At 60.6% G+C, this 13,991-nt stretch overlaps 1 protein-coding gene across 33 annotated transcripts in view; it reads right to left on the minus strand.

The window, feature by feature from the left end:
- Positions 1-13,991, minus strand: part of KIF1A (kinesin family member 1A) — a 72,836-nt gene that overhangs the window by 17,416 nt on the left and 41,429 nt on the right. For 11 of the 33 annotated variants that reach the window (XM_036422421.2, XM_036422419.2, XM_036422417.2 and 8 more), the window contains 12 exons: positions 12,796-12,933; positions 6,960-7,078; positions 5,388-5,473; positions 4,684-4,822; positions 4,284-4,455; positions 4,086-4,176; positions 3,352-3,470; positions 3,143-3,198; positions 2,252-2,360; positions 1,941-2,007; positions 1,756-1,840; positions 673-778 (listed from right to left, as the gene is read on the minus strand). In XM_036422421.2, the coding sequence (XP_036278314.1) occupies positions 673-778; positions 1,756-1,840; positions 1,941-2,007; positions 2,252-2,360; positions 3,143-3,198; positions 3,352-3,470; positions 4,086-4,176; positions 4,284-4,455; positions 4,684-4,822; positions 5,388-5,473; positions 6,960-7,078; positions 12,796-12,933 (1,287 nt within the window). Of the gene's footprint in view, positions 1-143; positions 270-672; positions 779-1,755; positions 1,841-1,940; positions 2,008-2,251; positions 2,361-3,142; positions 3,199-3,351; positions 3,471-4,085; positions 4,177-4,283; positions 4,459-4,683; positions 4,823-5,387; positions 5,474-6,959; positions 7,079-11,719; positions 11,996-12,795; positions 12,934-13,991 lie in introns of all 33 variants that reach the window. The other 22 variants (XM_036422380.2, XM_036422379.2, XM_036422377.2 and 19 more) reach the window with 7 other exon arrangements.

Here is a 13,991-nt window from a genome sequence, read left to right on the forward strand (position 1 = left end):
TCGTGAACCCCCAGCCCCAGTTGGCTCCAGCATTTCCCGGTCACATCCCTCCCACCCTGGCTGGTTTGTCCCCAAGGTGTCCCACCCCCAGTCCACTGTGCCAAGTGCCGGGACAGCCTAAGCTGGGAGATCTTGACCATCACCTGGGAGCCTTGACAGGAATGGCCCAGTGACAAGGAGTGACCGGTGGGCACACTTTCACCCAGGATGCTGGGCTGCCAACCCAGCGCGCCCCTGAACCGCCTCCAGGACCCTTGGTCGGTGTTCCCCTGCCAGAGGTCACACAAATGCCCTCAGCAGCAAGGTCGGGAAATGTGGGATGCTTGTCCTCCCACCACCCATGGTACCCACCCACCCACCTACTAAACTCCCAGACAGGACCAGCTCATTCCCACAACTGCCCCACAGTCCCTGCCAGGCGATCAAATGAACAAAGATGCTCACACATGCACCACGGAACTTGGAGGCCACAAGCCTCCCTCCCTGCTCCCCTTCCCTTAGGCAGGAGGCCTAGAAGCTTTGGGGCCAGACAGCCCAGCCCATGTGGCTGGACCCAACACGTCCAGGCCAGCGAAGGATGCCATAGGCTGACATCCCAAGCCCTGGGGCCCAAGCAGGACAGACTAATCTCCAGGGACTCAGGACCAGAGCCTGCTGCCCAAGGGGACTCACCGGTCATCCTGGGCCGGGTGGATGTACCCAGACGAGAGAATGTTGAGAGATAAGATGTTGGGGTCAATCAGGGACTCGTCTGTCTCTGGGGTGTTTCGGATGCGACCTACGGAAAAGGTGACAGGTCCGCGTCACTTCCAGGTGGGCAGGTGGGGGTATGAGGTAACTACTCACACCTCTGCCTGGGCCGGAGCTTCTGAACTGAGGCCTGCAGGGAACCAGCTCCCGGTGTGGCCACCAGGGCATCTGTTGAAGGGTAACCCCGTGGAGGACAGGGAAACCCATGCAGGGTCTGCAGCCGGCCCGCTGCCATGGGTCAGTGCACGGTTCTACCATCTTCCCTTCTGCAGTCTACGTTCTGAGCTTCTCCCTCCCTCTCCTCTCTCCTAACAGATTCCAATCGCTCAGCCCAAAATGCTCAGGCTTCCTACCTGTTGGAAAGGAAATCTTAGCAAGATGAGGACAAAATGTTCCCTCTTCTCATTATACTTAAAAAGGAGAGAGAGGGAAGAAACACAACCCGTGCCATCAAACGCTCCTGCAAGGGGCTTTTCGCACAGCGTATATGCCGCAGTCCTAGCCCTGGCACTGCGAACGTGACCTTCCTGGAAGGAGACCCTGTTTGGCAGCTGCCATTAGTTGAGATGTGGTAACACTGGGCCCAAATGTCATCTGACCGTGTCGCTGTAAGAGGAGTCCACGCAAAGACAAAGGATTGAACGAGGCGGCTACAGATCCTACAAGAGGCCAGAAGGGGAGGGAGTATGGCCACCCGCCAACCCCTCTGCCTAGGATTTATGCTTCCAGAACTGTAAGAGGAGAAATTTCTGTTGTTTTAAGCTACCCGGTGTATGGTGCAAGCTAACACAGTGATTAAATAGATATTTGGAATCATCACCATGGTCTAGTCTCTCCCTTTCAGGCAAGAAACCGAGGCACAGAGAGGTTAAGTGACTTGGCCACTGTCACACAGCAACAGGGGCAGAGCCGTGGTTAGAATTCAGGCAGCTGGGTGGGCAGGTCCATTGCCTTACCACCAACCCAGACCCAGCCCCCAAGGCAGACTCAACCCGCCTCACTTACCCACGACTAGCTCTCGCACTTCCTTCCAGCGGATATGGCTGCCCGTCTCATGCAGCAGCGTCACGGTTATCCGTCTCTGGATGCCCTGTGAGGCACCAGGGGAGAGGACACGGGTCAGGGAGTCTGGGGGCCATGTGGGGCAGGGGAGGGGGCATGCGTGGGCTGGGGCAGGGAGGGCCTGGCACCTGGTGGAGCAGGAAGGTCCCCATGCACGGCATGCCGCCACGGTGGTCCACCACTGCAGGGATGTAACTGCAGAGAGAAAGATGTGTGAGGCCGGCGTCTGCCCTCCCCACAGGCCCAGGCACAGTCACGGGCCCCAGGAGTGGAAGGAGGGGAACAGGAAAGCCACCCACTTCTGCTGGTGAGATGGGGGGCTGTCCATGGCGACCAGAGTCAGCGGGGCAAGGAACCCATCATGTGCCACCTCCTCCCCCACCATGGCCCTCGGGAACCCCAGCCCCCCAGCACGGGCACACTGAGCGTGGGGACGCACTCGCCATCGGCCTCCAGCTCACAGATCTCAAAGTGGACCAGCAGGTCGTATTTGCAGTGGCGTGGCCCAGGGCAGGACCGTGTCAGCGTGCTGAGCTTGGTGGCGGGCACTAGGGGAGAGAAGCACGCACTGATGAGAGACCGGACCCACCATGCACTGAGGGCTCGCTCAAGGAGGGTGCCGAGGTGGAGGACACATCAAGGCAGCGAGCTCATCTCACTCCAAGGAAAACCACCAGCGGCTCCCCACCCCATATCCCAGGAGGTGCCCACTCAGGCCTCAGCAGCCACATACTAGCAGCCACTTACTAGCTCAAGATCAGATGTGACCATGTGCTTCTCCATGCCCAGGGGCAGAGCACGTGGCTACACACCCCAGCCCTTGAAGAGGAGGTGGTGGCTTGAGATGCCACAGAACCAGCAGACAGCAGGAGCCACACTTGCTCAGAGGCCCACAACCTGCCTAGGATCCTTGCTAGACCACACTTTGGCCCCAGCCTGAGGCACCTACCTGTCCAAGCACCTCTACCCAGCACAGACAAGTCCTGCCCCTCAGGTCCCACTGGCCCTCTACTCATGGCCAATTCGTGACAAACAGGCTCAGAGGGTCCCCAGCCTCTCAATGCCTTCCTCCATGGGCACCCACTCTGCTGTCGTCTACTCCAGGAACCTCTGAGGCACAGGGCAGGCACCACCTGACCACCACCCAGCTGCTCTGTGCCTGATGAGGGGCAAGACACCTAAGCTGTTTTTCTCTGCCGTCACCCCATGAGGCCTAGTAGGTTCCCGGGGGCCCCGAGGCTGGGAGTGATGACAGCATGAGGACTGTCTCAGCTGCAAGGTCCCAACCACACTGGCACCCTCAGGGCAGACTCCCATCAGCTCAGCCTACCTGGCTTGGACAGTGGCATGACCCGTGGGAAATGGCGGCGTGAGGGTCTCAGGGGGCTGTGGAGAAAGAAGCACCCATGTGAGGCAACCCAGCAGGCTGGCATCTGCAGGGGTCTGAGCTGGAGCAGGGAGCCCCGCCTGCCTCCCTCCCTCCAACAGGCTCCCAGACCCGCCGGACGCCCCACGGGACCATGAGAACTGGGCCAGGACCTGAGCACGTCCTTGCAGAGGGGCGGGAATGGGTGCTGCTGGTAGTGGCCGAAGACCTCGAACACGATGGGCTGGCTCTTGATGTATTCGATGAAGGACTTGGTCACCTCCACGGCAATCTGGTGGCAAGGTGGGCAGGCGATCAGAGGAGAGCACAGGGCCTCCATGGAGGACCGAGCACTCCGGGCCCAGATGGAAGGCCTCATGGGCCTGAGTTCCGCTCATGACAGGAACAACGCTCCTAGCCGAGGTCCTTCCAGCCCTGCCTCTCCTCCGTCACCACCCAACAGACAGGTCACCAGATGGGTGGCTTTGGCCTCTCTTCCCAGTACAGATGGGCTGGGCCAGAGGGCTCGGCTGCCCTTTCAGACCACAGCGCTCGACATAATGACCAAGGCCAGGGTGCCTCCGGGTCTGGTCTGACCTTATGGGGCCCTAGCCCACTCACCAAGAGTTACGGGTTGAACTGTGTCTCCCCAGAATCCCATCCCAGTTCATAAGTTGCAGCCCTAACCCCAGCACCTGTATTTAGAGGCAGGGTCTTTATTGAGATCAGCGAGTTAGATGAGGACGTTAGTATGGCCCTAACCCAACATGACTATGTGCTTACGAAGGGGGAAATCAGAACAGAGACAGGTACAGAGGGAAGACTCCATGAGGCCTCAGGGAGGCCACCCAGAGCCAGACCCTGGGAGGACCACCCAGTGGGAGGGAGGAGGGCTCTGGGGACCTACATTCTGGACGTGGTAGAAGCCAAGTGGGGGGCCCCTCCCCGTGTTCTTCAGGGGCTCCGTGGAGAAGGCCTCATCATGGCGATGGATGAAGCTGCAAAGCGGGAGGAGACACTTGGCTGGGGCCACTGGGACACCATCCATGCATTGCTTAGAGCCTTTCCGCCCACCCGCTGGCCGGCCCAGCCGGGCTGAGCTCACTTGAACTGGCAGAAGATGTCGGCGTACTCCGCCGAGATGCTGGACGCCTGCAGGACGGTCACACGGAAGGTGAAGGTGCTGCCCAGGCGCAGGTGGTCCAGGGCGGCATCCAGGGGCCCGTCCAGGGTGGCCTTCTCAGGGCTGTCGAGGAGGAGGCCTTCCGGAGGCAGGGCTGCTGGGAGCCAAGGGCCCGGCCATGTTACAGGACCGGCGGGCGCTGGAGTTGAGGTCAGGCTTGGGGCTGCACAGCCTCCCTCAGGGACTGGGCAAGGGGTAGGGTGGGGGGAGGGGCTGGTCCTCAGCACCCTAGGCCGGGCTGGAGGTGGAGGGACCACCAGACTACAGTGGGGCTAGGGCCACGTCCAAGAGCCCCACGCCCTGGGCAGCCACAGGGACCTACCGGAGCAGGTGTTGTTGTTGACCTCGTCGGCGGAGGGCCCTGCGTCGGCGCCCTGGCCCTGGCCTTCCACAATGCGCAGCTCCTCCTGGGAGGTCCCAGAACGAGACATCCCCACCACAGGGCAGGACTCGGACTGGAACTATGGGGGGTGGTGAAACAGAGTCAAAGAGAGGGGGCTGGGTGGGGTCCCCACAGCCAGTCAAGAGGCCAGGGGAGGGGGCCTGTGCTATCCAGAGTCAGGTGAGAACTTCATGGCTCTTGGTTTCAGACCTGCCCCAGGGTGGGTGGGTACCCATCTCCCTAGGCCCCAGTTTCCCAGGCTGTCATGGCCTATGCGGATTCCATGAGTGGGAAAGGTCCTCAGTTCAGCCCCATCCAGGACTCTCCCTCAGCCCCTCCCCCGTGGGCAGGATGCAGGTAACCTTTCTGCTTGGCTCTCTGGGTCCCGGCCGAGTTCCCTGGGCCAGGTGCCCACCCAGCCTCCTCTGCCCTGTGCTCTCCATCTTTGTTTGCCCTTTGACCCTCCTGTGCATCCCCATTGGTGAACCCCTCAGAGAGGAACTGGGGGGCCGGGGGGGAGAGACAGGCACACTGCCCTGAGCTCGAGGTGGTGGACAGGGTGGCACTGAGGTTCAGGACAGGGTGGCAGGCGGCCGTTGTGGGTGGGAGAGGAGTCTCAGGGAGAGAAGCTGCTTGCCCGGTACCTTTTCGAAATGCTGGTCATCAAAGGAGATTTTGGCTGTTCCTGACTGGCGGACACCCGAGCCGTAATCAGGGGCCTCTTCATCGGCTAGAACAGGAGCCAAGCAGATGGTCAGGGCCCTGCTCGTCCCCAGGTGGTGTGGCAGAGCCAGGCTGAGCGGTCAGGTAGGGGGAGGGCACGGGAACCAGGCCGTGCTCTGACCCACCCCATCCCCAACACTGCCGACCGTGACTGCAGGACGCCCAAGGCACCACCCTAGGCATGCGGACCACCAGCCTGTGCTGCCCCGGGGCCCAGAAGTGGCTACAGCCTCAACACAGCCTGCTTTGATTGGGGCCACAACGCCACATTGTAAAAGCCAAGCTTATGACCCCGCCCTCTCCCTGAGTCCTGATCCCCCGCCAGCCTCCCCCAGACTCAGAGGCTAGAGCAGAACCAGGGTCCTCCTAGCCCTTCCCTCCCCCCACCAGGTCGCCTGGTTTCACGGTGGAACCCCACTTGTCCCTCTGCCACACCCTTACAAAGCACCACAATCACCCGCCTGGGCACTCAGAGTAGCCAGTGGTCTCCCTGTGCTTGGACAAAATCCAAACCCTTTTCCTGTTGCCTAAAGGCCCCTGAGCCCCAGTTGCAGTCATTCTGGTTAGAGGCCTTGCCAACTGGGGCGTCTGCCCCTCTGTTCAGGGGCCTGCGAGGGTGCTAACACCCTGAGCTCTCCAGCCCGGCTGCCCGACAGTCCTGCCCCACCATCGCCCGGGGCCAGCCCAGGCTGTGCACAGCAGGCTAGGGCTTGGTGCGAGAGATCAGGGAGCTGAGCTCAACCACATGGGGGTGGGGGTAGGAGTGACTTCTGTGACCAGGAGGCTGGCTTTTTGGTGTGTGTTTTTAAGTTCCTTTTCCCCCACCATATCCACTAGACAGAGAATGGTCTACATAGAGGCAGTGTCACCCTATAAAGCAACCTGCTCAGGGGGACCCACCGAACTGGGACAGAGCTGGTCAGGAAGGAAGAGCCACCAACTGCTCCCAGCATCCCTGTCCTCTGTCCCCTCCAGTGCCGACCTCGCTCCCACCCAGGCTTCCTTCTTGGCAGGGTCCCCGGGGGCTCACACCACAGAGACACGGCTGGGAGGGGCTGTGGGGTCCGAAGAGGGGTGCACTGGACCAAGGGAGGTGCTGAGGGCCACTGTGGGCGAGGTCTGGGCAGTCCGTCCTGGGGCTTAGAGACAGCAAGTGGTGAGCTATGAGAGTTTCTGTGTCCACCTGGGGCTGCCTGGTGGGAGGGAGGTACGCTGAGCCAGAGGGAGCTCAGACAGCCCTGGGCTCAGCCTGCACAGCCCCAAAGGGCGCCAGTCACTCTAGGAGAGTCTGGGAGGCCGGAGCCAGGGGGCTTCTCCTGAGGCCCCACTTGGAGACCAGCAGCTAACGGCCAGCTGTGGGGTAGGGGGTAGATACAGTACAGGCGGGGGGCCTGGTGAGGCTGGCTGCACACCAACCTCTGTGATGCCCGCAGAGGCCTCCCCGCCTGGGCCTCTGCCTGTGATGGAGAGCCAGGCCCGCGGTCCTCACACACCTGAGATGGCCTGCACGGCCACACGGAGAAAGCCCTTCACCTCGCCCTTCTCGCTGACGATGGCCACTCGGTGCACCAGGGGCACGGGGTACAGCAGGTTGCTCAGGTACACGAAGGCCCTGGGGGAAGAGGCTCCGGTCAGGGCCAGCCTGATGTGCGCTGCGAGCGGCGGTGGCGACAGTGCGGCCAAGCTCACGACACGACACTGCAAAGCGAGCGGAGCGCGGGGAGGCCGGGCAGCAGGCGGCGGGCGGGGGGACAGACAGAGGCTGAGGCGCTCAGAGGACACAGGAGGAGGTGGAGGTCGTGCGCTGGGGCAGAGGCAGAGGCCAGTGGGCTGGCACAAGGCACAGCTTGGGCCACACCTGCTAACTGACGAGAAAGCAGCTGAGGAGGGGTTCAGCCTGCTTCAAGGAGGAGGACCTGGGACCTGGCCACACTGAGCTCCGACGCTGGCACTGGTGCCCTGACAGTCCCAACACCCACCCGCTTCCCAGGGACCCGACACTTGTGGGCCCTGGTGCCAGAATAGGGCCCACAATTCCTCTGAGCTCCTAGAAACACCGTGGTAGGGGCTCCGTGGTGTCAGTCCAGAGAGGGCACCAGCCCCAGCTCACAGAGGGGTGGCTGAACAGACACCCGCAGACCCCACAGAGCTGCATGCCATGGCCCTGCCAGCTACCCACAGAGCACCCAGAGCTCTCCCTTGCCCTGGCAGTGCCCAGCTGGTGCCAGGACAGACCAGACAGAAGCTGCATCACCCAGCAGCTACCACAGTCCCTGAGTTTGTCAATGTGCAAAGTCCCCGAGTCTGTCACCTTGCCAGGGCAAGGGCTACAAGGACAGCCAGGAAGATAGACAGGACCCTGGGGGCTGGGCAGGCTGATGTGGAACAAATCTCCCCCACCGTTCAGGGGCACCTACCCACATGAGCCCCTGGGGACAGCCACCCTCTGCACACTCCAGCAGGACCTGCCTCCGCCTGCCCTCCCCTCCAGGTAGCTCCTGCTCCAGCCGAGATGCAAACATCATAACCCTGAGCTCCTGGGGGCTGGGGGTGGAGGTCCTGGGGGAGGGGCAGGACTTGAACATAGGAAGGAGGGAGGTGTTGGGGAGGAGGTGCACAAGGTGGGGGAGGGAGGCCCAGGGTCCCAGCGGGGAAGATGGACAGACAAAGGCTAGAGCAGCAGCAGGGGGTAGAGGTGGGAGGAGATGGGTGAAGGGAAGGCCAGGGTCTGCTAGTGGGCGCTGGCACCCAGGTGCATGGCCAAGAGCAGTACAGGGCAGCGTGGGGAGAAGTAGGGTGTCACCATCACCCTGCATCTCACTCGGCTTGCTTGGAGGTCAGACACTACCCACACTGAGCCCCTGGCCTTGCCCCACACTCTGAGGTCCAGGACACTCGTCTCTGGACCTGCTGTGACTGCAGCACAGAACAGGCCACGCCTGGTAACTCTGACTCCAGGTCCTGAGTTGGGGCTCCTAATATTGACCTCCATGCCCTTGCTGGCCCTCCCCAAGCAGGTCAAATGCCTGAATACCATCTTACCTATGTTTCAAACCTATCAGTTCTACCTCAGAAGTCTCTCTGATGTCCTTTGGCGGGTCCCTTACCACCGGCCGCCCACCTGCTTCCCCCATGGCCTCCACAGCATCCAAGGAGTCTTGGGATGCAAATTAGACCCCATCTTGATGGCATACAGTCTCCTCGCTTCACCTGTAGCCCTGCTGCCCAGCCCCTATTCCAGCCTCAGGGTCCATAAGTCCATCCCTGGCCTTGGTTACGAGATGAAACTGAGGCCCAAATACTGGCAGCCCTTTGCCATAGTCACAGAGGGCACCTAGCAGGCAGGGACTGAATGGGGCAGGCTGGTGGGCTGCTCCCACAGATGTCTCGGAGTGGGGACAGTGGTGGCCTTCCTGCCCCGGCACCTGGCTGGCCAAGGGCCTTTGCTTGAAATCGGGGGTACTTGAGGAGGGGATACCTCCTCGTGTAGGTTAAGTAAGGACACAGGGGTCCTTAATTAGTATAAGCTCCAGGAAAAAGAGGTCAAGGGCTGCCCAAGGCCTCCCAGCCAGCAGGGAGAGCCGGAATAAGGGCCACCTCAAAGCCCCCTGCCGGCCCAGGTCCAGCGGGCCCTGGTGTCCCCGACTCTGATCAGCCCTGTGGGAGCCTGAGCTCAGCAGGGCCGGCACTGGGACATCTGCTCTTCCCACACCTGCGTGGCAGGTGCTCCCGCACCTCCTGGGTTCTCAGATGCCACTGTTCACACTTCAGCACTGAAACTGGGGCTGGACTGAGCAGTGGCAGGCCTCAGCAGCTGGCCTCATCTTTCTTTCTTAGGGATGCACAGAATGGGATCCACAGATCTGGCTGCTGCTCTGGTTCCAGATTCAGAGAAGGAGAAGGAGGCCTCGCTGGCTCCTTCCTCCCAACCCCGGTCCACCTGGCCATGGGGATGGACACATTCACATTCAGCCAGAAGGAACCTCTGGGGCCCAGAAGCCACTGCACCAGCCTCGAAAGACAGCAAGCTAGGGCTCCAAGACGCCACACCCCATACAGAGCCACCTATAACAGCACTAGACACGAGGGGGTGGGGCCGTGGGGTAGAGACAACCTGGCATCAGCATGGGCCACCGTGGGAACACCCTGCCCGCGCAAACAGAGTGGTTCTCGGTCTTGCTGGCAAAGATCTGGGCTGAGCAGCCCGGGATGCAGAGGACACCTGGCTGATGGTTTGGCCTTGCCAGCCCAGGTGGCAGAGTGCATGGAGCAGCTCAGCGTTTCCCCACCCAGAGTACGGGACACTTCCCTTGAGCAGTCACCTCTGTTCCTTCACCCAATCCCTCTTTTCCTGGGACCCTCCCTCCCTTACCCTCCCCTGTGCACCTGTACAGTTTCCCTACCTCCCTTCCCCACCCCCCCCTGCTCCCTAATTCCTCCTCTGCTTGGTCAGCCATCCCCCAATTCACCCAGCACCCCAGACTGCCAACGGGAGTGGGCGCCTGGGGGAGGGGGGGGGACCCTGGGCCTGGGTAGGGGGCCTGGGTCAGGACAAGCAATGCCCAGGCTGGGGGCCTTGTCCACGGAGGTGAGCACACCTTGAAGCAGGCTGAAACCCGCCCAGAGAGAGGAGGTGGCAGAGACACAGAGCCAGAGCTGTGAGGCGGGAGGGAGGAGGCAGCGCTGACCACGAGATTGGTGAGGTGCAAAGATGCATGCTGGGCCGAGAAAGCCTTTCTGAAGGGAGATGAGAGTGAGTGCCCCAATTCTGCTTAAGCTTTGGAGAGAGAGCCGGCAGCTACCAGAGGATCAGAGGAAAACACAGCCGGATCCTTCCCGAGGCCCGGCCCACATAGCTGCTGAGCAGGGAAAAGCCAATTCTTGCCAAACAAAAAGATCAGGATGGTTCCGAAAGAAGCCCTCCACAGACCGCCCACAGGCAGGGCCGGCCTCTCAGGGGCAGCTTTGCTTTGGTTTGGTTGTGTCCTGGCATCTCAGGTCCACACGGGGAAGTGCCGGAAGGACCCAGCTCTTTCTGGCTGAGACTGCAAGAACCCACACCCCGTTTCTCCCCGAGTGCTCGCTCCCCTGTGCCCTGTCCCATGCCTACCTGTCACCTGAGTGCCTCCTGGGCCCAGCAGGCCAAAGGGCCTGGCCCTAGTGGCTGGGCTTTCTGAGGCTCCGCTGTCTCTCGGGCTCTGCAGACCGAAGCCCAGGCATCTCAGAGGGAGAGCCACTTGCTTTTATTCAGTAAGCCAGCAAGGGACTACATGCTTTTATCCAATAGGCCAGCATGTCCCTCAAGGGACCCTAATTAGAATAAATCCAGGATGTGTGCCCATGGCAACCTGCTTCGTTCCAAGAGGATCAGTGTGAACCCCACTCTCTGAGGCCCTGCAGCCCACAGCTGTCAGCACAGGCGCTCAAGGCCAAGGCTTCCAAAACCTGCATTGGACTGGCTCAAGGAAGCACTCTCCAAATGGCTGCTGCTAAAACCGTCTCACACTTTTTCATTCTATAAACATGTACATTCAGCTGCTTCATGAGCTGCATTTCCTTCTCCCACAGGAGGTTTCTAGGTCTTTCTTTCACCAGTCAGGCTTCCATTTCACAAAGATAAACAAACGTGACTGGCAGCTGTACCTGCCTGACCTCGGCCTCTCTTATCCCAGGACACAGCATTGGGCTCCTCTCTGCAAAGGGCACTTCCTGTGAGGGTGCAGGGCTATGTGTCTCTGGCCATGAAGGCCTGGGAGGTCAGAGGACAAACAGTCCTCACCTTTAGACGGAGACAGGCTCAGAGAGAGGCAGGGTCTGCAGGGCCCCCACTTCTGAGGGAGGTCCTTCCACTGCCTGAGCGCAGCCCTTCCTCCCTGCCCGGGACAGCTCCTCCGTGCTCTGCTAGGACCACAGTGGAGGTGGGGAAGCTGCCTGAACTGGGGGCGGGTCTGTTCCCCAGGACCACGGGGCCTTGAGGGTAGCCTGCCCCCTGCTTTCCAAATGTGCCCTGTGGGGTCCTGCTCAAGGATTTTCCCAGGGTCCAGCGGCCACCTCCCGGGTTCTAGGCCCTCTCTGAGTGTGTTCCCGCCTGCATGGAGCTGGCGGCCATGCTTCAGGAATGCAGCCGCCCTCCTGCAAGGCCAGCCCCTTGGCCCATGGTCACGCCCTGAGGGCGATCCAATTGTGCCCACAGCAGTGCTCCTGTGCAAAAGAGCTGGTTCCTTCCCAGCATGCTGTCCTCGACCTCACCAACCTTCCTACTAAACTGAACAGGGGGGGCCGGTCGTAAAACGGGTCCCGGCCGTGGCACAGCGCGTGCTCCAGAAAGACGTCGTCCTCCAGGTCCTCCTCCTCCTCCTCCTCCTCCAACTCCTCCTCCTCCTCCTCCTCCCCCAGGCTCTGCTCCTCCGCAGGCTCGGTGGCTTCGGAGTTGGGGCTCGAGGAGGTGGGGGAGGGGGTGAGAGCAGCCATGCGCGCGCTCATGCACGTGTTGAGAAGAGGGTAGCTGCTGCAGCCAGAGATGACTGAACTGAGGTTAGTAGGACAAGACAGAGAGAAGTTAACACCAGCCTCGCACAGGGCACACGGGGGCAGGGGCTTCCAGATACACTCAAACCAAACACACAGACCACCAAGAACGGCCTTCAAAGACGAGAACCGAAAGGGCACCCCGTCCCAGGCTCAGAAGGAAACTGCATGTGTGGTTGGTCAGTGGAAGGTTCCGGAAGGTCCTGGAAGCGCCGGCGGAGTGATCCTGCCCTGGTGTGGCTGAGGTCATGCGAAGACCTGAAATGCTTGGCCACCTGGAGGCCTCTGAACACCAGGTCCATCCTGCAGGGCGAGGGGCTGGGCGCAGACCCAGGCCAGGAGACCAGGGACAGGAGGCCTGGGACTGAGGCTCTGGGTGGCACGGCCCTGCACCCCCACTCCCGCCCCAGACACCAGGTGGCCCGGAAAGTCGGACTAAGCCTCACACATTCACACACGTGGACCCCGGGGACTTGGTGGCCACGCCCCACGGTGGGTGTGGGGACAATGCTGGGAGCCCTCCATGGTCTCCTAAGTAACAGGGGTCAGACCAGGAAGGACCAGGGTGGGGAATCAGGATGGAAGCAGGGCCAGTCGGGGTCATGCCTTGAGAGGCTCCCGCCCCCACTGCCCTCTCTTCTCTCTCAACCTCAATCTCTCTTTCTCTCAACCTCAATCTCTCTTTCTTCCTTGCTTCCTTTCTTTCACTCTCTATCTCAATCTCTCTCACTCTCTCTTTCTCTTCCTCTTATGCTCTCTTGCTCTGACTCAGCCCAGGGAGGGAGGGAGGGAGGTGCCCACCTGCCCACCAGCCGGAACCAGGGGAACCGGTCGTAGAAGGGGTCTCCGCCAGTCACCACATTGTCACAGTCCTCGATGACACTGGAGGGCACTTCGGCTGCCCGGTCATACATCTCCCGCATCAGGTCCAGGCGCTGCCTGCAGGGGAGCAGAGGTCAGTGTGGGCTCTGCAGTGGCTGCACGCTCGCCTTCTCTGGGACTCAGCTCTGGCCACAGCGTCCCGCTCAGGGTTCTCTGAGGCTCCAGCTGCTTTCCTGACAGACCTCTGAGGTCCTCACAATCGGTCACTGAGCAAAGGACTTCCAGGTAAACAGACGAGGTCACCACCAACTCCTCCCAACTCTGGCCAGGTAACAGCAAGGTGGGGCAAGCAGGCAGGATAGCTGGAAACCAGTGACAGGAAGGTAACCCTTAGCAGGGGCAGAAAAGTGGGGAGAGAACCCCAAAGGGAGCTGGCATGGGGACCTCAGGATGCTCCAGGAATGAAGGGCAAATTGGTGATAGGATATAGAAAATGATATTTTAAAAATTACTACCCCAGGAAACCCACAAGGTGAGGAAGAAAGAAAATGCAACCATTTCCCTCCAGGACTCAGCTGTAACATGAATGAATGAAGGGTGTACATTCATCCAAACATCAGCCTGCAGCCAGGAGGGGAGGAGGCAGAGTGTGAGTGTGTGTGCCTGGGCGGGGGCATTGATCACTGTCTGTATGTATGTGTATGTGTGTGTGAATGAGCCATACAAGAAAGGTGAGTGAGAGTCTGTGAGTGTGCAGTGTGTGCAGTATTGATTCTATTGTATGATTTTCTTTATGATCTTTAGGGCCTTGCTGGCTAGAGAGGATGCCCTTCCCAGGACCAGCTAATTCTCAGACAGCAAACACTTTGGGGGTGAGTTCCACACACACACAGCCACCCCCTTAGCAGACATACACCCAGCCAGTGCCCCTGTGCTCCATCAGCCCAAGGCCAGGCACCAGGCACCTAGGGGCAGCCCTGTCCTCGCTGTCCACCCCGCCCTGCTTTGCCATGAAAACCTAGTAGGGCCATGGCCAAGGACTCTCCCTCGATCCTGTCTTCCTTCTGCCGTCCTGTGCTCCCCTCTGGCATTCCTCTCACTTCTAGGGACTGAGTGACATTAAACTTTTCTTCAGTGGCACTGCCCCCTCATGTCTGGGCCACCTTTACAAACTA

The sequence above is a fragment of the Pipistrellus kuhlii genome, unplaced genomic scaffold, assembly GCF_014108245.1.
Source record: "Pipistrellus kuhlii isolate mPipKuh1 unplaced genomic scaffold, mPipKuh1.p scaffold_m20_p_7, whole genome shotgun sequence".
NCBI lineage: Eukaryota > Metazoa > Chordata > Mammalia > Chiroptera > Vespertilionidae > Pipistrellus > Pipistrellus kuhlii.